Source organism: Lolium rigidum, chromosome 2 (assembly GCF_022539505.1).
Source record: "Lolium rigidum isolate FL_2022 chromosome 2, APGP_CSIRO_Lrig_0.1, whole genome shotgun sequence".
NCBI classification, from domain to species: domain Eukaryota; kingdom Viridiplantae; phylum Streptophyta; class Magnoliopsida; order Poales; family Poaceae; genus Lolium; species Lolium rigidum.
Genome location: NC_061509.1, coordinates 265,711,141 through 265,735,504, shown reverse-complemented (window position 1 = coordinate 265,735,504; position 24,364 = coordinate 265,711,141). Strand labels below are relative to the sequence as shown.

At 46.8% G+C, this 24,364-nt stretch overlaps 2 protein-coding genes across 3 annotated transcripts; both read left to right on the top strand.

The window, feature by feature from the left end:
* Positions 1–9,510: 9,510 nt before the first annotated feature.
* On the top strand, positions 9,511–12,518 carry LOC124688718. Of its 2 annotated transcripts, none has more exons than XM_047222355.1 (8): positions 9,511–9,553; positions 10,009–10,179; positions 11,131–11,433; positions 11,526–11,569; positions 11,648–11,710; positions 11,838–11,970; positions 12,051–12,111; positions 12,192–12,518. In XM_047222355.1, exons 2-7 carry the CDS (start codon positions 10,047–10,049, stop codon positions 12,104–12,106), a joined length of 732 nt encoding a protein of 243 aa, XP_047078311.1. In that variant the 5' UTR covers positions 9,511–9,553; positions 10,009–10,046; the 3' UTR covers positions 12,107–12,111; positions 12,192–12,518. The 2 variants fall into 2 exon arrangements, with proteins under 2 accessions (XP_047078311.1, XP_047078310.1); XM_047222354.1 differs by having other exon boundaries at positions 12,051–12,114.
* Positions 12,519–13,341: 823 nt separating this feature from the next.
* On the top strand, positions 13,342–21,141 carry LOC124693379 (serine/threonine-protein kinase VPS15-like). The gene is made up of 12 exons (XM_047226860.1): positions 13,342–13,494; positions 13,587–13,661; positions 14,186–14,308; positions 14,496–14,541; positions 14,620–14,780; positions 14,960–15,039; positions 15,677–15,782; positions 16,657–16,830; positions 16,914–19,793; positions 20,050–20,285; positions 20,377–20,476; positions 20,727–21,141. Exons 6-12 carry the CDS (start codon positions 15,020–15,022, stop codon positions 20,904–20,906), a joined length of 3,696 nt encoding a protein of 1,231 aa, XP_047082816.1. The 5' UTR covers positions 13,342–13,494; positions 13,587–13,661; positions 14,186–14,308; positions 14,496–14,541; positions 14,620–14,780; positions 14,960–15,019; the 3' UTR covers positions 20,907–21,141.
* The last annotated feature ends 3,223 nt before the right edge of the window (positions 21,142–24,364 follow it).

The window sequence follows — 24,364 nt, the reverse complement described above, 5'->3', positions numbered from 1 at the left end:
CATCGACCCAACCAAGTTCCTCCGGGTAATGTCCGCAAGTGAAGACCATAGTCGGGGAGTTGATTGCAGACGACCGAATCCGAAAAACAGTTGGCATCTGCGCCTCAAACATAGTGTTTGATGTCTTTGTGAGTGGGTTCGAAGCCGTATCTTGTGCGGCGGGTTCTTCCGGGCAAGCACGATGACGCCACGGGAAAATCCGACGAAGTAGAATCTAAAATATATTGAAAAGATAACATTCGAGCACTAAGATTGAAAATAAGATCTATGGTGACGCCACGGGAAAAGCCGAGGAATTTGAACCTTGCACGAACCGCAGATAGATCTATGGTGACGTAGCGGGATGTGCCGAGATGGAGGAAGGTGAACTCAGCGGCGCGTGGAAGGGCGTGGTGTAGCATGATCCATTCGTGCGGGTGCACGTCGGGATCGGGTAAACCCGAGCGCCAATTTCTGCGGACTTGCCTCATAGCGAGTAGCTGTCCACGTACTCCTCTTTCGCCAATAAGCATTCGCCGATCTTGTGAAGTGGTCCGTCAGCCGTGAGACCGGCCCCGTTCACGGAGGCGCCGCGCTTGGATGCGCCGCCCTCGGATGCGCCGCCCTCGGAGGCGACGGGCTCGGCGGCGACGGGCTCGGCGGCGACGGGCTCGGCGGCGACGGGCTCGGAGGCGACGGGCTCGGAGGCGACGGGCTCGGGGGCGATGGCCGCCGGCGCATTCTTCTTCTCCATCGCCGGCAGGGGAGGGCTCGTACGGCGGTTGGGTTTTTTTGAAGAAGTTGATGGGACGTGAGAGGGGTGGTTTCGTGCGTGAGCGATAATGAGACGTACTGTGTGCAGAGGGAGGGAGAGGGGGGCTTACGCGTCCTAAATGCGACCCGCGTCAACAATGGCACGTCTTCCACGTCCGCACCGCGACACGCGTCAACAATGGCACGTCTTCCACTTCGCACCGCAACACGCGTCCTCGAGTCTAACCCCGGAAATTTAGATATACTCATGTATACCCTCGAGTCATGTACTAGCATTTTTTGTATGCTCGGTTTTCACCTTGAGTGCTAATACGGCTAGTGCAATATACTCGGCTTTACCCTCAAGTGGCTGGTCAACGAGAGAGTCAACAAATGGGATTAACTAGTTAAATGAGTTATTTAATGTGCAAAAAATTCCGAAAAGGAGTGGCACTTACTCATGGAGTCTTTACCACAAATTTCCACTCCTCAAATCATAGATAAATCGTAGATAAATCAAGTTTCACCACAAATTGCCACTTCTCAAATCACCTAGTAGCTATGAAGGTGCATGGTTTTCCATAATAAGCCCTACCCAAAACAGCTTTCCCCAAAACATACTTTGTCCGAATGAGACCATAATTTTCACACTCATGTAGATTTGTATTGCAAATAGTTTGAGGTAGGCCAAGATGGGTTTCATTGTACAAAACACGCATTTTCCATTTTTTAAATCTCATATTTGAATCCCTTAGTCCGTTTACTACTCACTTGCCCTTGGTTTCTTGATACTACTCAGCTTTGCCCTCTCCCTTCACAAACTCTCACAGTACGCCCAACATTGCCCCGATTGGTCTAGCCCATGTCACGCGGATCGTGCCCGACGACCGTTGATCGTATGATCTAACGGGCAGGGATAACCCCTATCTCTCTCTCGGTCGGGGCCACCACCCTCTCTCTCTCTCTCGTCGTCGGTTAGCTTCACGCAAAGTTTGGTTTTCTCGCATTATTTTTCACGAGCTAAATTATAAACTCTTTTTAGGCATTACTTTTCACGCAAAAAATGATAAACCATCACCGATTTGTTGTAGCCATTACTTTTCACGCAAAAAAATGATACACCATCACCCATTTCTTGTACCCATTACTTTTCACGCAAAAAACGATAAATCATCACCGATTTGTTGTAGCCATTACTTTTCACGCAAAAAATGATACACCATCACCCATTTCTTGTAGCCATTACTTTTCACGCAAAAAACGATAAACCATCACCGATTTGTTGTAGCCATTACTTTTCACGCACAAAAATGATAAACCATCACCCATTTCGTGTACCCATTACTTTTCACGCAAAAAATGATAAACCATCACCGATTTTGTTGTAGCCATTACTTTTCACGCACAAAAATGATAAACCATCACCGATTTGTTGTAGCCATTACTTTTCACGCACAAAAATGATACACCATCACCCATTTCGTGTAGCCATTACTTTTCACGCAAAAAATGATACACCATCACCCATTTCTTGTACCCATTACTTTTCACGCAAAAACGATAAACCATCACCGATTTCTTGTAGCCATTACTTTCCTTTTAGGCATTACTTTTCACGGTAAAATGATAAACTATACCCCCACAACGGTCGTCTCCTCCTTAATTTATTGTGTATAAACCCCCACAACGGTCATCTCCTCCTTATTTTATTGTGTAAACCCTACAACGGTCATCTCTCCCTTATAAACACCCACACGGCCATCCCTTGTGTCAATAGGTTCCGCCTCTCTCTTCTTTTCGTTCACATACACTTTATCCATTGCCATGGCTTCCACGTCTCGGACGCGGACCGGAAGGGAAGGGGAAGGGGAAGGGGAAGTGGATCATCATCATTGCCACCACCACCGTCAACACTGCCATTGATCATAGAGGAGTTCTTCATCGTCGTCTATGAAGACCCTTTGGTCAAGAAGGTACGTACGCGTTCCCACATATATGATGCATGTGATTAATTATGGGCATGTTCTAAAAAACCTTTAATTTCAAGGGTTCCCTAATTTCAAACGATCGGCGCTCGATCTCTTTGCAGGAACTCCCAAAAAAATTTGCGGACTATCTTGACTGGCAAGGAGCCAGCTAAGGTGTATCTGCGAGCAGACTGACCGCGGTCCTCGTCTCGGACCGTGGAGGTCCTATTTGACTGGACAAGGCCGGATGTACCTCGACAAGGGCTGGGAGAAATTCGCCATCGCGCACGGTGTGGATTTCGGCTGGTTCGTACACTTCAAATATGAAGGCGATGATGTGCTCACAGGTGAAGGTGTTCGACGGAACAATGTGCAGGAGGTACTACTACTCGTACGACGAAGATACTGACGATGAAAGCGACGACGACGTGAAGCCATGCATCCATCCCCCTTAGATAATTAAGGGGATTATGACCAAGAATATATATGTAGCTTCATATGCATCGATTTAGAGATCTAGCTATTTTCTATATATTATGCATGTAAAAATAATATCGCATTTCCACTATTATTCGAGCACCACATCCTCCAAACGATGCCGATGCCTATGCCGATATCGGCATGGTCGAACGGCTATGCTCGCCGCCACCGCTAGGTCAACGTCGGGATGCACAATGTTTAGCATAAGAGTCACTTTAGATTAAGCCGCGAAAATGGGCTGAGGCGACCCCTACGTAGCGGCTCTATATTATATTCTCTAAATAAAATACAATCGGTCATTGGCTGCGGAGGCCCTGCACGAGCGGCAATATATAATTTTCTATAAATAAATAGACGACCCACCGGTCATTGGCTGCGGCAGCCCCATAGAGCGGCCCCATTTGTCATTGGCAGCACCGCGTATACAATCGGAAATAAAACGGCCCACGCGTCGGCGGTAGATGGATCCACCCGTCGGCACGAGACGGTCGGCGAGGAACCGACCTCACCGGTAACGGTAAGGCCTCCGACCCGACGGCAACCCGCGTCTTCGAGTGGTTTCAAACTAGAGGGAGGGGAAAACTGAGGAAAAACTAACGAGCTGGGGAAAACTGAGTACAACTAACGAAGCAGGGGCACGAAAATAGAAATCCCTATTTTGTAATACATATCTTGCATTATCATTGTCAAATTTACGACCTAGGGACACGCGTAAGCCCTATGAACTGGGACGGAGGGAGTACTCAACATGAAATTTAAAGACAACCACAAGGCTCCTGCCGGTTGCCACAATACAATAATGATCATCTCATACATATTCATCATCACATTATGGCCATATCACATCACCAAATCCTGCAAAAACAAGTTAGACGTCTCTAATTTGGTTTGCATATTTTACGTGGTTTAGGGTTTCCGAGTAAGATCCAATCTATCTACGAACATGAACCACAACGGTGATACTAGTGTTATCAATAGAAAGAGTAAATTGGATCTTCACTATAGTAGGAGAGACAGACACCCGCAAAGCCACTTATGCTATACAAGTTGCATGTCGAGCGTGGAGCAAATCTCATGAACGCGGTCATGTAAAGTTAGCCCGAGCCGCTTCATCCCACTATGCCACAAAGATGCAAAGTACACGAACTAAAGACAACAAAGCATCAACGCCCACAAAACAATTGTGTTCTACTCGTGCAACCAATCTATGCATAGACACGGCTCTGACACCACTGATGGGATTCGTAGCATAGAAAACAAAAATTTTCCTACCGCAAGAACGAAACACAAGCCAAGATCTAATCTAGAAGACGGTAGCAACGAGGGGATGACGAGACTAACCCTTGAAGATTTCCAAAGCCTACGAGATTAGATCTCGTTGTTGCAGAAGATGATCACTTGCCGCTTTCAAAAGCGCGTAGAAGATCTTGACGGTGCCACAATCGGGCAGCACCTCCGTACTCGGTCACACGTACGGTGTTGATGAAGACGACGTCCTCCTCCCCGTTCCAGTGGGCAGCGCAAGTAGTAGATCCTCCTCGGAATCCCGGCATCACGACGGCGTGGTGGCGGTGGTAGTGGAGAACTCCGACAGGGTTTCGCCTATGCGCTGCGTGAGTATTATGTGGAGGAGGAGAGGCTAGGGTTTGGGGAGAGGGGGTGGCTAGGGCGCCGGCCATGGGCACCCTTTGGTGGTGCGGCCAAGAGTGGGCTGCCTCCTCCCTCTCCTCCTCATTATATAGGTGGAAATCCCCAAGAGTTGTAGTCCAAGTTTTCGAATAAGACCCCAACAACAAAACCTCCCATAGGTGGGAAACCTACTCAAGGGGGAAGTCCTACTCAAGGTGGGACTCCCACCTTTCCTTGAGGTGGGGTGGCCGGCCACCTTTGGTGGAGCCCACCTGGGACTCCTCCCCTTAGGGTTTGGCCGGCCTAGCTACTGGAGTCCCTCCGGGACTCCGCCTTCCATAGTGATTTCTTCCGGACTTTTCTAGAACCTTCTAGAACCTTCCATAAATGCACCGGATCATTTTCAAACTTATAAAATGACTTCCTCACTCCCTATAAGACAAGAAAAACGGCCAGAAAAAATGCCCAGCCGGCTGACCGGACCAGGCACTGAGGAGGCCGGCCTGGGATCCGGCCCAGCCGGACCAGCAGCCGGGCTGAGCAGCAGCCGCGCTGTGTGTCAAATAGCGCAGGCCACGCGGGGGAGGCAGGCCGTGTGGGCCGAGTGCGGTGAGGCGGCCCGGTTGGGAAACCGGTCGGGCTGGGGGCAGCGCCGGGCAGACCGGTCGTGGACTGGGCCCGAGGCCGGTCACGGGCCAAAAGCCGGTCCGGTTGGCGCCCGGTTGCGGACCGGTTGGGCCGGTGGCTGGCCCGGTCGGCCGGCTGGCCCCTCCCCTTTTCTTTTTCTTCTTTTACTTTTTCTTTAATAACAAATGCTCCCGAACTCCGATTCGAATGAAACCAATTTTGTTTGAGAGATAAGAACAAATGCTATCCTATGGAAAGTGAAAACACAAGAATCTGTAGGAGGGGATTTTATCATAAATATAAAAGGTAGAACCTTATATCATGAATAACCGATAAAATCACCCAACCTCGAAAACGCAATAGAAGATGCATGCGAACTCCGTTTTCGATGAACTTGGGCTTGTTGTAAAGCTAGCAACAAGCTCAAGAACCTTACACATAGAAACACCAAGAAGCAATAAGGATATGCAAAGTATGCAAAGGGTTGAGCTCCCTAAGACGATGTGATCAAGTTACCCAACCAAAAGCCCCTCTTAATAGTGCGGCTATCTATCCTATAATCCGGTCTCCCATCAACCACCTTGAGACCGGTAAAAGGAAAACCTATCAAGGTCATACTTTGCCTTGCGCATCCCGCTTGATCTTGATGATAACTCTTCAAGCTCTACACAATCCGGAATGCCTCACTTGATCAATGTTGCTTCGTGAAGATTCACAAATACTCCCCCATACACTATGATGGGAAAGCTCCATTGATGCACATCTTCACATGTCCATTATCACCAAATGGACGACAAGCTTCAAGCATGTGATCCACTCAAGATGCTCATCTTGAACTTGCCCAACTCAACCTTGTATCTTCTCATACTCACATAATATAGAGCATGGCTAATATTGAGTTCCATCTGAGAACTCCATCTTCATTTCTTCTTCTTGATCATTTCACATATATGTCTTTAAATCGATGATCTTGATGCCAATACACAAGGTGTATCTTTATGTTCATGGCATCCATACTTGAATCCAACACATGGAATACAAGTAGTACCTATGGAATATTCCTTCATATAAACTCAATGAAAACATTAGTCCATAGGGGTTGTCATTGATTACCAAAACCACACATAGGAGCAATATACCCCTACAAATCTTATTCTCCGGACCATTTCGGAACTCCTCGTGATGTCCTGATCACATCCGAGACTCCGAACAAAACTTCGAACTCCATTCCATATTCCATATCTACTTAAACGACATCAAACCTTAAGTGTGTCACCCTACGGTTCGCGAACTATGCAGACATGGTTGAGACTTCTCTCCGACCAATAACCAATAGCGGGATCTGGAGATCCATAATGGCTCCCACATATTCAACGATGACTTTAGTGATCGAATGAACCATTTACATACGATACCGATTCCCTTTGTCACGCGATATTTTACTTGTCAGAGGTTTGATCATCGGTATCTCTATACCTCGTTCAATCCTCGTCTCCTGACAAGTACTCTTTACTCGTACCGTGGTATGTGGTCTCTTATGAACCATTCATATGCTTGCAAGCTAATTAGACGACATTCCACCGAGAGGGCCCAGAGTATATCTATCCGTCATCGGGATGGACAAATCCCACTGTTGATCCATATGCTTCAACTCATACTTTCCGAATACCTAATCCCACCTTTATAACCACCCATTTACGCAGTGACGTTTGATGTAATCAAAGTACCCTTCCGGCATAAGTGATTTACATGATCATATTGGTCGAAAGGACTAGGTAACTATGTATCGAAAGCTTATAGCAAATGAACTTAATGACGTGATCTTATGCTACGCTTAATTGGGTGTGTCCATTACATCATTCACATAATGACATAACCTTGTTATTAATAACATCCAATATTCATGATCATGAAACTATGATCATCTATTAATCAACAAGCTAGTTATACAAGAGGCTTACTAGGGACTCCTTGTTGTTCACATAACACACATGTATCAATATTTCGGTTAATACAATTATAGCATGGTATGTAAACATTTATCATAAACATGAAGATATATAATAACCACTTTATTACTGCCTCTTGGGCATATCTCCAACACCCAGCTCCGTCAATCAAGTTGGTCCGTCGCCAACGCGCCCCTCGTTCCATCTCGCGCAACAGAGCTCAGTCAATCGCTCCTCGCAGGAGCTCACCTTTCCGTCTCACCACAGCTCGTCCCTAGCCTCCCAACTGTGTAGGAGGCAACGCCCACAACTGCGACAGTTCGCCTCCCAACTTCGGATTGTGCATGTAAAGGCAATTTCTCCTACCGGAAAACATGTGTAAATGACATAAGTAGAAGAAGTAAAATTTTCCTTATAACTTTCTCCACGAGTTAGTAGTATAATTATTATTCAAAATCCTAGAATAACAATGTACATGTGTTTGCACATTATAAAATATACTTACTTGTAGTTGTAGTAAGTATTTCCTTCATTTAGTCGACTGATTTGGAGCGGAGGGACAACCTGATGTGAGCAGCCATGCTGACCCCTCTCTTCTAAAATTCTCTCCTAGCCACATCACAAGTCTTATAGCAAAACTCAGGGCGACTTCTTTTGGGCTCTTGCTTATGCATAAGCCGGCTTATAGAAAACGGTGGGAAGAAACTGTGGTGGGAAGAAGTTGCTAGAAGCAGGTTCCTTCTATTCTTTTGGGCTTCTAAAAACTTGGCTTATTGGATGGGTTGAGTTGTGAAATATCTGTAATGCCCCTAAATTAAAATTTTGTTCTAGATAAATGATACTAATACATATGTGTGCTAGTTTTTAGCGAAAATGAGCTATGAAGGCATCAAAAAATTATGGAAAACCAAATAATAATTAAAATTAGCAGCAATTCAACATATATGACCAAATCAAAATTAGCACCAGCCATGAACATCTACACGAAAGCATGAACAAACTGAGATGATTCTGAAATTAGAGGCAGTCCATGGTGCGTGAGGACAGCCGGCCGTGAGTAGCTGAGGGCGGGGCTGGAGCGGCGACGGGCGAGGCCGGATGCGAGCGGCGACGGGCGGGGCGACGTGAGGAGAGCCGGCCGTGAGGAGTTGAGGGCGGGGACGGCAGCGAGCGGCGGCCGCGACGGCGGGGTAGGCGGCTACGAGCGGGCGGAGCCGGCTGCGAGCGGCGACATTCCGTGCAGCGTGAGGAGAGCCAGCCGTGAGGAACTGAGGGCGGGGCCGGCGGATGCGGCGGCGGGCCCGGCGGCGAGCGGCGGACGCGGGGGCGGGGTGGGCGGCTATGAGCGGGCGGACGTGGGCCAGTTTTGCTTTGTTTTTTTTTCCTTTTTCTATTTTCGATGACGATGACAGCTTCGGAGTGGCATCTGCCGTAAATTGCATTAACTTGAGGGGCTAGTTGATGTACCGGTTCGGTTGGCTCGCGGAGAAGCTCGGGAAACGGGTGTCGGGCAGTTTCTCCAATTGCACAACATGCTCGCTTCTCGGTGGAAATAAGCTGGGCATAAGCTAAACACTTCTTTTGGGCTTCAACGATTTAGTACCGAGAAGCAGGGCTACAAGCCCAAAAGAAGTCGCCCTCAATCCCCTAAAAAAAAAATGCAAAACCAAAACTTTCCCTAGTTTTCATACCTGCAGACGTAACTATGGTAGCAGAAGCAGATAAATAAATTGTGTTGAGTACTTGAGTTGTTCAAAAGAAGAAAAAACCCCGCTTCGCCGTTCAAAAACAAAAAGAGTGGAGAAATTGGAGATAGAAAAAGACAGAATTGCCCTTAGTAAAATTCACCCAAAGAGACACAGACAGAACCACCTCATCGACTGATGTTCGTCCACCCCCGACCCCGCTCGACCGCTCTCCGCCGCAGTCCGCCGGTCCTCCTCCGCCTTCTCCCCGCCGGCCGTCCTCCACCGTCCCTTCCGGCCATCCTCCGTAGGTCACCGTCCTACCCAGCCCTCTCCTAGGCGCGCCCCCGTCCCGCCCCGTCCTCTCCTCCGCGCGCTCCCGACCGTCCGCCCGCCCGCCTCCTCCGCTGTTAGTGCCGGCTGTTGCAACGGGGACGCCCGGCGACCAGCACCAGCGGTCCGAACCAGCCGAAATTTCTCCCAGGTGAGCTCGCCTCGCTCCATTTCCTGGCGCCCTAGGTTGCTGTTCAGAACTCGGATTTGGATGGGCGAGTTAGGGTTTCATGTCTGCTGCGATTTTTTGTTTGTATGAACTCTAGCACGGGGAAATGGATCTAGGGGGATGGGATTCGCCGTCACATAAGATAGACAGGAACTCTCTCTATTGTATGCTTATTTCTCTATCAGTAATCTGTATTGGACAGCGACTTCAGATGTCATTTTGTATCGTCGCTTGCCCAGATTCATCTCAAATTTCAACATCAGGCCCATATTAGTATGCTTGTTTTTTCTGTATTTTGTTCATATTTGTCTGGGCGGCTCAAACTTTCCGGACAGCAACTTGACGTGTCATTTTACCATTTCAGAAGTGCCCAGATTTGGATAGAGTTTGAACAGTAGGCTCACATTAGTATGTTTGTTTTTCTGTTCTTTCCCCAGATTTCGCTTCCCAGGATCTTCCCTCGAAGCGCGAGGCGATGCCGCCAAGGAAGCGGGGGAAAAAGGGGGCTGCTGCCACCACAACCAAGCAGCAGCAACCGCCACCACCAGGGCCGCCTGGCCCCGACGCGCCTGTGCAGGAGAAGCTGCGGTGGCTCACTGACCAAGAGAGTACGGTCTCTAAGCCCTAACTCCCTCCCTGCTCCTTCCTCATATGTCCTGCACAACATTTTTGAAATCCAATCTAGGTTTTATAGTTTGTAGCTATCAGTCAGACCTGTGAGTTGCAGGATACAGCAGTTTTCTGCCCTGATGAAATGATGCTTTCCAATGTAAACGTTTAGATATACTTCAGTTCTTTCATAGGTTCGTAGGAACGGCTTGTGAAGCTGCGTGTTTTGGGGTTAAGTGTGGTGTGTGTTTGGGCTTGGCGTGATTGCATGAATCCCTGTGTCAACAATACATTTGTGGACCTGTTTGACCAGTTCCATTATGATATGAAATCGGGAGCGGGGAGCTCCTTAATCGAAAAGAGAGACTATGCGGGAGATTATATAACTACCTATATTCACCAGAAGGATCGAGTCCCTAATCATGACTGCTTTAGTACAAGTTTTCCTTTTTTGCATAAATTAGATTTCGAGCTGTAGAAAGCAATGGTTCAATTTTTTTGCAGGAATCAGTTAAAAAATTGTATCGAGTAAGCAAGAAACATTCCTTAATGCAGACTTTGCTGTGAAGGATGCAGCATCCACAATTTTTACAAAGATGTAACGACATCATTATTGTTGTACTTGCAGTTCAGTCTGCAATCGAGGTTGAACTCAAAATTTAATGTTAATGGCAAGGTTTGTAATCTAGTGCAAATAAAATATGGTACTGAAGAGTATTACTACTAATATATTGTAATGGAAGTTGGCTTTAATATGTCTTGTCCACTCTGACTATCACTTAGTAAAGGGATTACTCCTTTTGCTATTAAATGTTAACTACTTAAAATTTCTCAATATTTCTTGCTCAGTATTTAATACATTAAGGATGCATTTCATACTAGAAGCACTGCCACTTCACTTAACGTAATGATCAGGACTTCAATGCTAATCCAGTCTCATCGATAAATAGTTGAACGTCGGAAAGCTGCCATCAGAGCTATTCAAGCAGCAGAGGTTGAGAGCGTACTTTCTCGGCTGCACTTGGTGCGAACCTACATTTCCAAGGAGCAAGAAGAAGCGTGTGCCTTGCACTATTTTCAGGAGAACTTGCCCAATGTATCAGTTGTCCCGAATGAAAAGCAGGATGAGCTTGAGTTGAAGTGGAAAGAGTGGGATAATCACATGTATGGAGACCACAGGGATGACAAGGTTTCACGAGCTTCGATCACGTCATTGGCAACTGCTGCTGGTTTCCATTTCTCGGCAGATTCAGGTTCGAGCGCTATCCGTTTGTTGATGATTTACTCTTATAGGTACCAAATCTGCTGGGTTGAATGTTTTTCGCACCTTGTATGATGTGTGCAGTGCAGAAGAACTTCATCGAGAGCACCTTAGATTTTAACAACTTTGTAAGTACTTTGTAGAGCTGTACCAGATATTTTTGCTGGTCCCTTCACAACTCTTAACCGTTCTCTGCTGCTTTGAAGACATGGAGTGAGCTACCCGAAGGCGAAATGACAGGAGCAGGGGATTCTCTACAGACACCTGGGGTTTGTGCTTTACCCTCTAGACACGAAATGTTATCTCATTATTTGAAATCTGGATCATCAAACTGAATAGTTGGGTCTTGAATCGCCTTATAAGCTTACGTATTGGTTGTAACATAATCCTGCGCAGGCTACGAGTAGCCGACTGTCTTTTGGCATGACACCGAAAACTGTAAGAGTACCCAAGAACGGGGAGATGCTCTTATCTGTGCACGGGTCACCTCTTGGAGTGTACAAAGAAGAAAATCTGGCACCCATTACTGGTATATGCTTGCTCCTAATACAACACCCATCTCTTGTTGCTGTTTTTTACTACTAAAATAATAATAAAAACATGTTACAGAATCTGGAAATGGAAGTGAAGAGCCGCCTCGTGATGCCACAGGCCCTCTACAGTAGCAGCAGCAGTAAGAACGCTTAAAGCTCAAGTCCCTGTCTTCCTTTATGCATCTGGCTCATGGCTAACCCTTTGTTTCCACTGCAGGAGGGGAAGCTGGGAGATACTAATCAGAACTTCAACCACTAATTCAGACTGTTCGTAGCATCTCAACCCTCAGAGCGTGACGAGGTTCGGTGTGTGTGGATTAGGTATCCTTTTGTGTAGTTTGATGAAGCTTGTTGTAGGACGCCGGTTTCAGTCAGCTGAAATCGTTTGCCAGGTGCGCTAGCACAGTGTTGTCTGTTGTTAACTTCGCCACCAGGAAGCTGGTGAGATTAGCTGAATCTTTGGCGCGGCCTTTGTGGTTTACCCAGTTATAAAGACTTGTGTAATGAGATGAGATGGGCAAGGTAATACTGTCGATGCTGTAAACGGAACTGTAGTGTCCCATTTAGCTATGTGTCTGGCGTGTATATCAGATCAGGGGGTCTGCTATTTGTATCTTTCTGATTTGCATGTTGCAAAGCATCTTACGCTTGACTTCGTTTCCGAGATCATAGCATGAGAATATGATGCTGGACGTGGATTTAGTAGTATAAATTTTACCTAAAATCTTTCTAGATTCAGTGGATCTGCTTCAACTAATTTGGATCATAGTGAGAGTAGTCAAAGAATGTGGTCCTTGTCTTTATATCAAATACTCTCTTCGTGACATGGAAAGTATCTTAACTTCATCAAAATTTGGATTTATTTAGACATTAAACAGTAACTGGATACATAAAAAATTTAGACATAACTTTCATGGGACGGAGGAAGTACTATTATTCTGGAAAAAATCGAGTTTCATAAAAGATGTTTTAGATTTGTTTAAATTTGGAGATGTCTACTCTCTCACTTGTGATTTTGTCTCTGGGACAACAAAGTCTATTCAAGTGAACACGGAAGAGTAGAAACGGCTTCCGTTCCCTCCACGACAGGAACGGAACCGGTTCGCACCAGGTCACCGCAACGCAGACGCAGGGGATTTCGTTCGATCCAGAGCCCAACACGACACACTTCCCATCCCATTGATTCCACCGCCGGAAACCCCGATCGCCTCCGCCCCACGCCACCCAGCCCGCAGTCCCCGCGCCCAGAACCAAAACCTCTCACCGGCGGCGAGCCAGCCGCCCGCCCCGCCCCCCTCCACCGCGACCGGCGGAGGAGGATGGGGAACAAGATCGCGCGGACGACGCAGGCGTCCGCCACCGAGTACTACCTGCACGACCTGCCCTCCACCTACAACCTCGTGCTCCTCGACGTCGTCTCCCGCGGCCGCTTCCTCAAGTCCGTCCTCTGCAAGCACGACGAGGGCCTCCTCCTCGTCAAGGTCTACTTCAAGCGCGCAGGCGAGCCGCTCGACCTCAAGGTAGCCACAATCCCCCATCCACCCTTACTCGGTTATTCCCCCCTTCCGATTTGGGCAACCGCGTTCTGAGATCTGCTTCCCGTGCCTCGCAGGAGCATGAGCGGAGGCTGGAGCGGATCCGGAGGGCCTTCCAGGGGCTCGAGGGCTCCCACGTCCTGCCCTTCCAGGTGACCACCCCGCCTGCACTGTACCGTATGCCATACTATGCAGCTTTGCCCGTGCATTACGAACGAGGGAAACAATTTACTTGCTGTTTATTGCTATAGGGCGTTATTATGTGGCATTTAGTGAGGTTTAGCGACATCTTATGTCACGTGTATTATTTGTTACCTCCGTTTGGTTTTGGCGACGATTGTAGCGCTTTCGTTCAGTTCAGCCGATGCAGCAAGGTTGGATTTACAGTAAACTGGTTTTTAGGTTGGAATGCCTGTTATAACATTTAGGGGTTTCTGCTTCCTTGACTCGGATGTCAGGTGAAATCCCGATTTTCAGATTATCATTTAGCAGTCAGGAGTATGCTCGCTTACTTTCATGTGTTCACATAACATGACCTATGCATCAACGTTGAAATATGTCATTGTGTTTCAGTGTTGAGAGAGAGACAGAGGCTTTGTTAGTTTGTTATGCATACCTGCTTTTCCCTCTCCCTTACCTGGCATGCTGACTCACAGGGCTTCAAATGTTTTTTCAGATATGGTTTCAAACGGACAAGGCAGCATATCTCCTCAGGCAGTACTTCTACAGCAATCTGCATGATAGACTTAGCACGCGCCCTTTCCTCAGTCAGATAGAGAAAAAATGGCTCGCTTTTCAGGTGAGCCCTTGTTTTTTTTTGTTGCTGCTGTTGAATAGTCATTAGTAGTATTTAAAATGCAAAGGAGTTGATCATGCTAGTTGACTATAGGAATCTCGTATCTTGAATTAGTGGGACGTGCAAGGGTCATTTGTCATCCCTTTCCTTTCCAGATATGCTTGTCGACTTAGCTCATTTGGTTGTGCAGTTAATCCATGCTGTGGAGCAGAGCCATAGTAAGGGAGTTTGCCATGGTGAGAAGGTTTTCTCTAAGTCATATTGGTTCTAGTTTTTTTCCCTTTCATTCATATTTACACCGTTATTTCTGTTAGGTGACATCAAATGTGAGAATGTACTCGTTACCTCTTGGAATTGGCTCTACCTCACGGACTTTGCGTCTTTTAAGCCAACTTACATCCCGGATGATGATCCATCTGATTTTTCCTTCTTCTTTGACACTGGCGGAAGGCGAAGATGCTACCTAGCACCTGAGGTTAGTCCCTTCACCAAAGTTACAGTCAAAAAAAATAAAGTTATGCTCTTTTGTCCATTGTATCCCAGTTTGCTTGCTCTCTTTTATACTTTTATGCTATATCTTTGACCGCCTATATCTTCTCTGGCACATGCTCTATTTGTACTGTGAAAATAAACTAAATTCCATTTTTTGTCCAGAGATTACATGAACATGGTGGTGAGTCCCAGGTTTCAGCAGATGCACCTTTGCAACGTTCCATGGACATATTTTCTCTCGGGTATGTAGTATTTTCTTGTGTAAGATCTTTGCTAATTTTGTCCAGAGTTGGGTTGTTTCATTTCTATCTGTCTGTTTTCCATTCGCATATTAGTGATACCTCATCACTATCTTTCGCTTGAACATGTTAATTTGATCATATGGGATGTATTGTCATTTGATATCTTCATATGAGAAAAAGGTGTTTTTTATCAGATCAAATCTGATGATTATTATTGGAAGATTACTTCAATAAGTTTATGCACAATCTACCTGTTGGGCCAGCAATATCATTGCTGTACATGATGTATTTTGCTACGATGCATTGTATATTTACCTTGAGAGAAAGTACCCACCAGTGAAGTACTGAGTTTACCAATAGACTGGGCAAGAGTTCAAAACCATTTTGGATTCACTTGAGGCTGCATGCCTGCTCACAAATATTGCGTTGCAAATAATTTTTTTCTCAAGATTGAGGAGTGCTGTGCAGTTAAATATCAGAAGATTTGTTGCTCAAAATAAATGTTATTTTCCATGTATTTCTTCACTAGCTACTTGTAGTTTCTGCAGTACTCTACTGTGCTAAAATATAAATTGAAATTGATGGATTTCTTATTTCCTTATTCACCAACGGTATGCACTATCTGCCTACTTTCCAGGTGTGTTCTTGCTGAACTTTTCTTGGAAGGTCAGCCCCTCTTTGAGCTTTCACAACTTCTCGCTTATCGGCGTGGCCAGTATGACCCTATGCATACCCTAGAAAAGGTTTTCTGTTATTTCTCACTCTTTGAAATACTTTCTGTGTTTTTTCTGAATTATTTCACTTCTGAGAAACTTTATATTCTGGTTGCTCCATGGATGCCTGCAGAATTATTTCATTTATATGGCCAGTAATGCTTGCTTCTAGTGAAGTAGGACCAACAGTTCCTGTAATCATGTTCTTTAGAGTCATGACTACTTGGGCATTTTGTTCTAAACTTGTAGTTTGCAATGCAATACCTTCTTAGCTTCTGGCATGGAATCCAATATAACAACACAAGTAGAATAGGAGAACTATGACTGCATGTACTGTATGATGCATAAACTTTGGGTATCTGCCCAAATATTGGTCCTGAACTGACTGTTCATATCTCTTGGACTATGCTTTAGAGTAGTACTAGCTACTGCCTGTTGGAGCATGACTTGTTTTTCCCCAAGCCCTTAAGTGGATGATCCATTGCAGATTTTAGTGCAATGTAGAGCTTCAATTGGTAATAAAATTTGCAATGTTTGAATCCTTGCAACTGAGTAAACAATGGAGTGCTTGGTATTCAAGCTAATCAACTAGCATATAGTACCAAAGGGTTTGAATGGTCTTTTGTGTAAAAACGATATTTTCTCTGTGGATCTAAATTAATTAAAACGAACTTGGCCACTCTGTAGGTATACATTCCTTCTTATTTTAATTCATTTGTGAAACATATATGTACTAAAAATGCATGGTGTACTGGTGTAGGGACTATTTTTTACATGTATGCAACTATGCATACAAACCTACTTTCATTTGCTGCTATGTGATGATGTCACCTAACACTAGGATTGATACATTCCTTTGAGATATACCAGCAACAAAGTGATCAATGTTAATTTGTTCTTTCAGATACAAGATGCTGGTATCCAAGACATGGTACTTCACATGATTCAATTAGACCCCAAAGAAAGGCTATCATGTAAAAGCTATCTGCAAAAATATGAAACTGTCGTTTTTCCAACCTATTTTTCAAGATTGCACAACTTCTTCTCGGATATTGTTCCACTTGGCTCAGATGCTAGGGTAAGGATCGTTTTAGTTCATGTTCATTTTCTGGTCCATCCACTATTCACCATGAGCATCCTAACATAGTTTACTTAATACAGGTTGAGAAGACACAGGAAAATTTTGAAAGGATACATGACATGATGATAAGTGGCTTAACAGGTGAACAAAATCAAGTATCTGGGAAGGAAGACATTGGAGGACAAGTTACAAACTCACCGAGAGAATCTGCCAAAAGTGCATCCTTAGTTAAGAGAAACATTCCTGGAGACCATCGTCAGATCGCTGGAGATCTCAATCTCCTTCTCAAGGAAGTGGAGCAAAGGAACGTCCATGGAGGCACAAAGGTCATGCAGGACACAGAAAGTTATGCTGCTTCAAATGTTTCACGTGCAAATGGTATTGGGCCCTCGCAGCAGGTTAATCAAACTCAAAGTCAAACTACAAGTGTCTTGGTGGCCCAGAGCAATGATGTATCCCATGTGCACAAGATATCCAAGAGTAACTTGCTTGCTTTAGTGTCTGGTTATGATGCCCAATCGGATACCTATAGTTTTGACATTTTCCAACAGACACATTCCAAGGTGAGCTGTGAAGGCATGGTCTTGCTTGCCTCATTAATCTGCTCGTCCATACGAAGTGTCAAAAAACCAGAACTAAGAAGGGCCGGTCTCATCCTTCTGAAGATTTCTTCCACATACATAGATGACGATAGTCGCTTGCAGCTGGTTATTCCCTATGTTATTGCAATGCTTTCAGATCCCGCTGCCATAGTTCGCTGCGCTGCTTTGGAAACCTTGTCTGATGTTCTCTGTCTTGTTCAAGACTTCCCTATCAGTGATGCAATGATCTTCCCTGAGTACATCCTCCCAATGCTCTCTTTGCTCCCAGATGATACAGAGGAGAGTGTCAGAGTTTGCTATGCCAGTAACATTTATAAGCTAGCTTTAACAGCTTATAGATTCTTGCTTCGTTCTCGGAGCATAACTGATGCTGGGCCTCTAGACAAATCAGTGGTTGCTGCTGGATCACAGTCTGCAGAAGCACCACTGAAGAAGAAGCATGATAAAATTGATCGGCAACTTGCACGTCTGAGGAAAAGTATTTATGACATAGTGCAAGAGTTGGTAATGGGACCAAAGCAGACACCTAATGTCCGCAGAGCTCTCCTGCAGGATATAGGTTATCTATGTTACTTTTTTGGGCACAGACAAAGTAATGATTTTCTTCTTCCTATACTTCCAGCATTTCTGAATGACCATGATGAGCAGCTCCGTGCAGTTTACTTTGGTCAAATTGTCGTTGTTTGCTACTTCATTGGTTCAAGAAGTGTCGAGGAATATCTTTTGCCCTATCTTGAACAGGCACTAAGTGACGATATGGAAGCTGTGGTTGTAAACGTACTTGACTGCTTAACCATGATGTGTGAAAGTCGTTACTTGAGGAAAAGGGTAATCGTTGGCTTATTTGGGAAGGCCCTTCCTCTACTATGTCATCCAATTCAATGGGTTAAACGGTCTGCTGTAAGGCTTATTGCTGCTTGTAGCGAGAGCTTAGGGCCTGTAGATACTTATGTGTACCTTTCTCCACATCTAAGGCATTTTCTACACAGGGAGCCACCTTCATTGTCTGAAGCTGCTCTTCTTGCATGTCTTAAGCCTCCAGTCTCGAAAGCAGTCTTATACCAAGCTTTAGAGGTTACCAAGGACACAGGAAACGTTTTACTGAAGGGTGATGGTAAAAAAGAACAGACATTACCTGGTGGAAAATATCCTGCTACGACACAAAGTGGGCCCTCTGCCACTCTGGAAGATGCTGTAAGGTTGAGAACATCTAATTTGTCTGGCAATGTGTCTTTGGACATCAAAGATTCAATTTCTTCAGATAAATCGTTATATTATGGCTACGCACCACATGCATCTACTGTGAGCAGTTCATTTTATGATGGATTGTCTAAGGGAATTCCATCATATTCTGTTACCACTGATAAGCGTGGTTTAGGAGAAATATTTATGCCCTGGGAATCCAACCGGCATCCAGGTTTATCAAGTTCAGTTCAAGGCCTCCAGACTAGAGAGAATCATTTCAGTAGCAGGCATGGTGATTTAAGCATCAGTGACTCAATGAAGAGCAGCTTGTCTGTGCCAGGTGATGGCGTCTCCAACTCTGAGACTGCAGTGTCGCCCTCCTTCACCAGATCAGCAGTGGCTCTGGAGACAGGTTGGAAGCCTCGTGGAGTTCTAGTGGCACATCTCCAAGAACATCGGTTGTCTGTCAATGATATTGCGGTGTCAGATGACAACACCTTTTTTGTGACGGCTTCGGATGACTCAAGTGTTAAGATATGGGATACAAGAAAGTTGGAAAAGGACATTGCCTTCAGATCAAGGTTGACATATAACTTGGGTAGTAGCCAAGCTCTATGTACAACAATGCTTTCTGGCAGTTCACAGGTTGTTGTTGGTGATAGCGATGGCGCATTGCACTTGTTTTCTGTTGACTGCGCACGCGGTGTTGGGAGTGTTGCAGAGAGGTATTCTGGCATCGTTAACGTAAAAAGGAAAGATCTGAAAGAAGGTGCTATTCTCAGTGTTGCAAATTGTTCATCGGACAGCTTTAGCCCAACCATCCTATTCAGCACTGAACATTGTGACATCCATAAATGGGATGCAAGGACCAATTCAGAATCTTGGTCATTTAAATCCTCACCGGAGGAGGGCTATATCTCAGCGCTTGTGATGGGCCAGTGTGGAAATTGGTTCATCTCAGGGTCTTCAAGAGGTGTTCTTACGTTGTGGGATCATAGGTTTTTGCTTCCTGTCAACTCATGGAACTATTCCACAGTAACCCCTATAGAGAAATTGTGCTTGCTTATACCACCACACAACTCAATATCTTCTGCTGGAAGACCACTGGTTTTTGTGGCCGCAGGCTACAATGAAGTTTCCTTGTGGAATGCTGAGAATGGTAGCTGCCACCAGGTAATTAAATAGATTTCTTTCTAGTATTCTTTTTATAGCATATCTCATTAACTCGACTTTGAGACATTACTGAACACCCTTGTAATCCTGATTTAGAAGCTCCTGGTGCTACTTCACAGTATTTAGAATGTGAAATGCCTGCTCTCCTTTCAGTGCTTCCATGAGCTTTATATCATCTTGTGCAAGTACCAACATCTTTTGAAAAGATGGATATATCTAATACTATGGTCGGTATCTCGTTGTAAACACTGTACAGATGTTTAGGACAGCAAGCATCGAGAATGAGGCTGTTATGCTGAAGACACCATCAAGACCTGTTAACAAGACAAACGCCAAAGACATAAGGCGAGCGGGAAGCTACAAATACAGAATTGAGGAATTATCTAGTCCGCCTCCACGCCTTCCTGGCATCCGTTGCCTGCTTCCTTTGCCAGGGGGAGATCTGTTGACTGGAGGAACAGATTTGAAGATACGCTACTGGGACCAGGCCAGGTTGAATATTACTACCAGACCCTCTTGCTTCTGCATTTCCCCCCTTCACCACCTGTAATCTAATGTGTTTTTATGTTTGATGATTTTGAAGACCTGAGCAAAGCTTCTGCATTGCTGGCCCTTCAGCGAAAGGAGTTGGAAATGATGAGTGCTATGATATAAAATCCAGCTACGGTGTACAGGTTGTACAGGTAAGTTTACCAAAACAGTGTCAGCAATTTTGTTTCTGTTGTTTATCTGAAGTTACAAAGTAGTATTATGAACCCAGGAACCTTTTGAATTTACCAATCCATCACTTTATAATCTTCAAAACGATGCTGGTGACTTCCTACATGGTTATCTGATTGCACCAGTTTAGTGGTGGTGCTTGGAAACAGCGGGGGCAGTCAGTCTCTCTGAATCTCTCTTTGACGCTAACAGAGTTCAACGTTGTGGGTGCAGGAAACGTGTAAGCAGCCTACCCCATCATCCAGGTTGACGCACAAGACGCAGCTCGCGATGGCTGCTGCCGATTCCGCTGGCTGCCACCGGGACGCCATCCTCGCGTTGGCATCTGTCAACCTGTCGAGCCAGAGGTTGATATCGGCCAGCAGAGACGGTGCCGTCAAAGTGTGGAAATAGCTAATCCAGCTCGGGTGGGTAAAACCATCCCAAGATGACAAGTCCTCTTTGGTGTACATATTTAGTTTCATGACACAGTACATATATCTTGACACGCTGTTGTACAGATGATGATGTCAGTCAATACGAAATGGAAAATTTCCATGTATCCCTGGTCCAGTTGTTTGTTGATATGTTGTTCAATCACACTGTTATTGGTTTAGGCACCAGATTAACACGAACTTAACTTTTTTTTCCTTCATGTACTTCTATTTACTTTTTCAGTGTATATATTCCCTCAGTCCTATGAAGGTTGTTTGAGATTTGTTAAAAAATGAATATATATCTAGACACTAAACAACATCTAGATATATATACAAACGGTCACGCCCTAACTCTCCGGACTCGCACGCAAGAAGTAGAGCACAGTAGCATTGCGCGCAGATCCCAGCGGCATATCGCGAGTGTGAAGAAAGCATGAAAAACATCGAGCGGAGTCGCTGGCCGAGGAGGAGAAGAAGCGGATCCGATGCAACGCGATGAGACGCCACGCTGCCTTCCTGCCTTGGAAACCTGACTCGGTTGCTTGCCCATCACACAGTACCAGTCAGCGCAGCGCAGCGCAGCGCCTGGCCTTGCTGTTCACCACCTGCCGCACTCAAAACCTGTGTGTGACTGCCAGCCCGGTGCAGTCTTGTCTACCACGCCACATCTCCATGTTCTTGGACCTTGGACACTGGCCACACCTTGCCAGCCTCCATGCCTCTATCTTTTCGCTGGCCATTGGAATTCGTGCACCGTGTACCCCCAGGAGGCCAGGAGCTTTGCCAGTGGGAGAACTACGTTCAGGGAGTTCGGCCGCACGCAAATGTTGATGGTTACCGCTCCCCTCAAACCATACCGAGAGGTTTTTAGGGAGCGCCGGATAGAAACTACGTTCTCTTACTATATAAATTTCATAATTTTTAATTACCATTTGAATTTAAGTTTTTCAAACAAATACAACACCACGTGGGCAGCACCATTCGACTGATCCAACACTTTTACCGTTTAGAGGACGGGAGTGGGATGCTCTTACGAATTTTAGTTAGTTATTATGGTTGGGTATTCTATTTTCGTGCCACGCCACACGCAGCCACAGAGTCATGGTAAACATCCGTTGACCGCTCCCTTTTCTACCTTTGACCGCAGCCAGCCAGCCCTCAAAAAAAGGAAGAGCTGCATTGCATCTGCATCTGCAAATGGTCCCTAGGTGATAAAGAAAGGGAAAAAGGAATGATGAGCTGATGGTCCTCCATCGCTTGACCGTCATACTCGCCAACAGTGCTGCTAGTACCAGTAATCATCAGATCCAGCCAGTATGGGTCGCTTGACCCAACCAGGAATCACGAATCCACGGAGGATTTTAGGGGAACATTCGGGCCTCAGCCACTGCTGCTCCATACGACCGTACCCCATGCGTGTAGCAAGTTGATCGGTGTACATGCGAAATCCCAGGGATCCGGGAACATTATTTTGAATCCTGCAAGTTGTTCCGGCATGTGTATTGGGAGCATGCAATGCGCGCCAGTGAACTCCATGTGACATTCCGTACTGGAATGATAATGGAGCGATTTTTTTCGACTTTTCCGGAAAAAAAGTTTTTTTTTTCTTTTTTTGCAAAATGGAGATAGAAATGTTTATGGTGGAAACGGAACAAGAATGGAATATCGTTTTCCAGCGGAAACAGAATTTGTGTTTCCAGGTTTTTTTCGAGGTTGACGGGGGGGGGGGGGCAAAACCCCACCGCTTGTTATATTCCACGAAAGTAGCCTGGAAGGCCCATGTTCTTACAACAGATAGGGGAAATACAAGGGGATACCGGGAAGAAGAAGACAAATAAAAAACTGAAAAAAGCAAACTAGAAAAAGGGAACACAATGGGGAGGGGGAGGTTAGCAACCGAAGCCAACCGAAACCCCCGGGAGGCCAGCACCTCAAAGGACAGTCACTATGACTTGGCATGGCGAGTAAAGGGCAACGACGAAGACCTGCATAACCGAGACCAAGCGCAGTCGAAGGGCGTCGGATAGCCGAGACTGGGGCGACGACACCGGTGTGCCGACCCCGTGGTCGAAGAGCGATGCAGAAACTCGTCATGCCACAAGCACGAACCAGACAAACCACAACCCGACGTCACCTTGAGGACCTCACGCCGACCGCTAGACGGGTAACTCCGAAGAGAAACCACACCGCAGGCAGGCGGACCGAAGGGAGCAGGTTGTGGAATTCGAGGACACCAACATAAGCACACGAAGAAGCGCCCTGGCACGGTCGAAGGGCATCGGATAGCCGAGTCCGTGCGGCGACACCGGTGTGCCGCCGGCGTTGCAGTAGACGGTGTGCCGCCAAGACCAACACAGTCGAAGGGCGTCGGATAGCCGAGACTGGGGCGACGACACCGGTGTGCCGACCCCGTGGTCGAGGGGGCGCATGCCAAGGCAACCCCAGAACATCCAAGCGGCTCGGGCAGGGCCACCATGACAACAACCTAGGCCCGAAGGTATGCGAGCAAGCAGGCAGCGGCAGGACAAGAGGCAAGAGCTGTCCCAAACGCAACAAGGAGGTGCGCAAAGCCAAAAGGACGCCTCCAAGGAGGAGCACGGCGCCAGCGGCGTCGTCGTCCACAAGCTTTCGCCCGGATGTGCACCTACACCGAAGCATCGGGACAGGCTGACCTCCCCCGCCCCGCAGGAACCGCGACGAAGGGTGGACACGGGCCACCGGAGAAGGGGAAGCGGTCGATCTGCAGAGGGCCCACGCCCGCGATGGGAGAGCAGCGGCAAGACCCGCCGGGAGGAGGGGCACCCACTCAGAGGCTCGTCGCAGAGGCGGAACGCCGGCCGCACCCAACGAGCCGAGCCGCGCGCCGGGCCCGGGATCAACGGCCGGACACCCGGAGCAAGCACTCGGAGGCGGCCGAACCGGCCGGACCACGCCGCAGCCAGGGGGTCAGGCCTCACACGAGGAGACCTGAAGCCCTCACGGCCAGAACCGCAGGGGAGCCCCACCATGCGCGCGGATGCAGCACAGGGCTCCAAGGAGAGAGGCCCGCTCGACGGAGAGCAACTGCGGTGCGGCGCGGCGCACCAGGAGGCCGGCCGTCGGGGGCGCCAAGCCCAGCGCACGCGGGGGGAGCGCGGCCCCGCAGCAGGAGGCCGGAGCAGGGGCCACGCACGCCGAGGAGAGGCCGGCGGAAAAGGGTCATGCGCCGCCGGCGGAGATGGTGTGGTGACCCTGCATACCACTGCATGTTGTAGTATGCCAGTCGTTGATATAACACTCGCGAAGTACCATTCCGCAAATATTACATCCCTCAGAGTAGTACAACAGAACATAGCAGGGTCCATAACTCATTCACATATTATTACAAGTAGCATACACAAGTCGTCTTGGAGCTCCTCTTGGGTCCTAAGAGGATAACTCCTGGGTTCGAGGCGA

What these genes read in the sequence shown, in the direction of transcription:
- LOC124688718 (XM_047222355.1), top strand. Translation starts at nt 10,047, where the DNA reads ATGCCGCCAAGGAAGCGGGGGAAAAAGGGGGCTGCTGCCACCACAACC. An exon ending in CCTTAGATTTTAACAACTTT is followed by an intron (nt 11,570 to 11,647) that starts GTAAGTACTTTG and finishes GCTGCTTTGAAG; the next exon opens with ACATGGAGTGAGCTACCCGA. An exon ending in AAATCTGGCACCCATTACTG is followed by an intron (nt 11,971 to 12,050) that starts GTATATGCTTGC and finishes AACATGTTACAG; the next exon opens with AATCTGGAAATGGAAGTGAA.
- LOC124693379 (XM_047226860.1), top strand. Translation starts at nt 15,020, where the DNA reads ATGGACATATTTTCTCTCGG. An exon ending in AGAATGGTAGCTGCCACCAG is followed by an intron (nt 19,794 to 20,049) that starts GTAATTAAATAG and finishes AACACTGTACAG; the next exon opens with ATGTTTAGGACAGCAAGCAT. An exon ending in ACGGTGTACAGGTTGTACAG is followed by an intron (nt 20,477 to 20,726) that starts GTAAGTTTACCA and finishes TTGTGGGTGCAG; the next exon opens with GAAACGTGTAAGCAGCCTAC.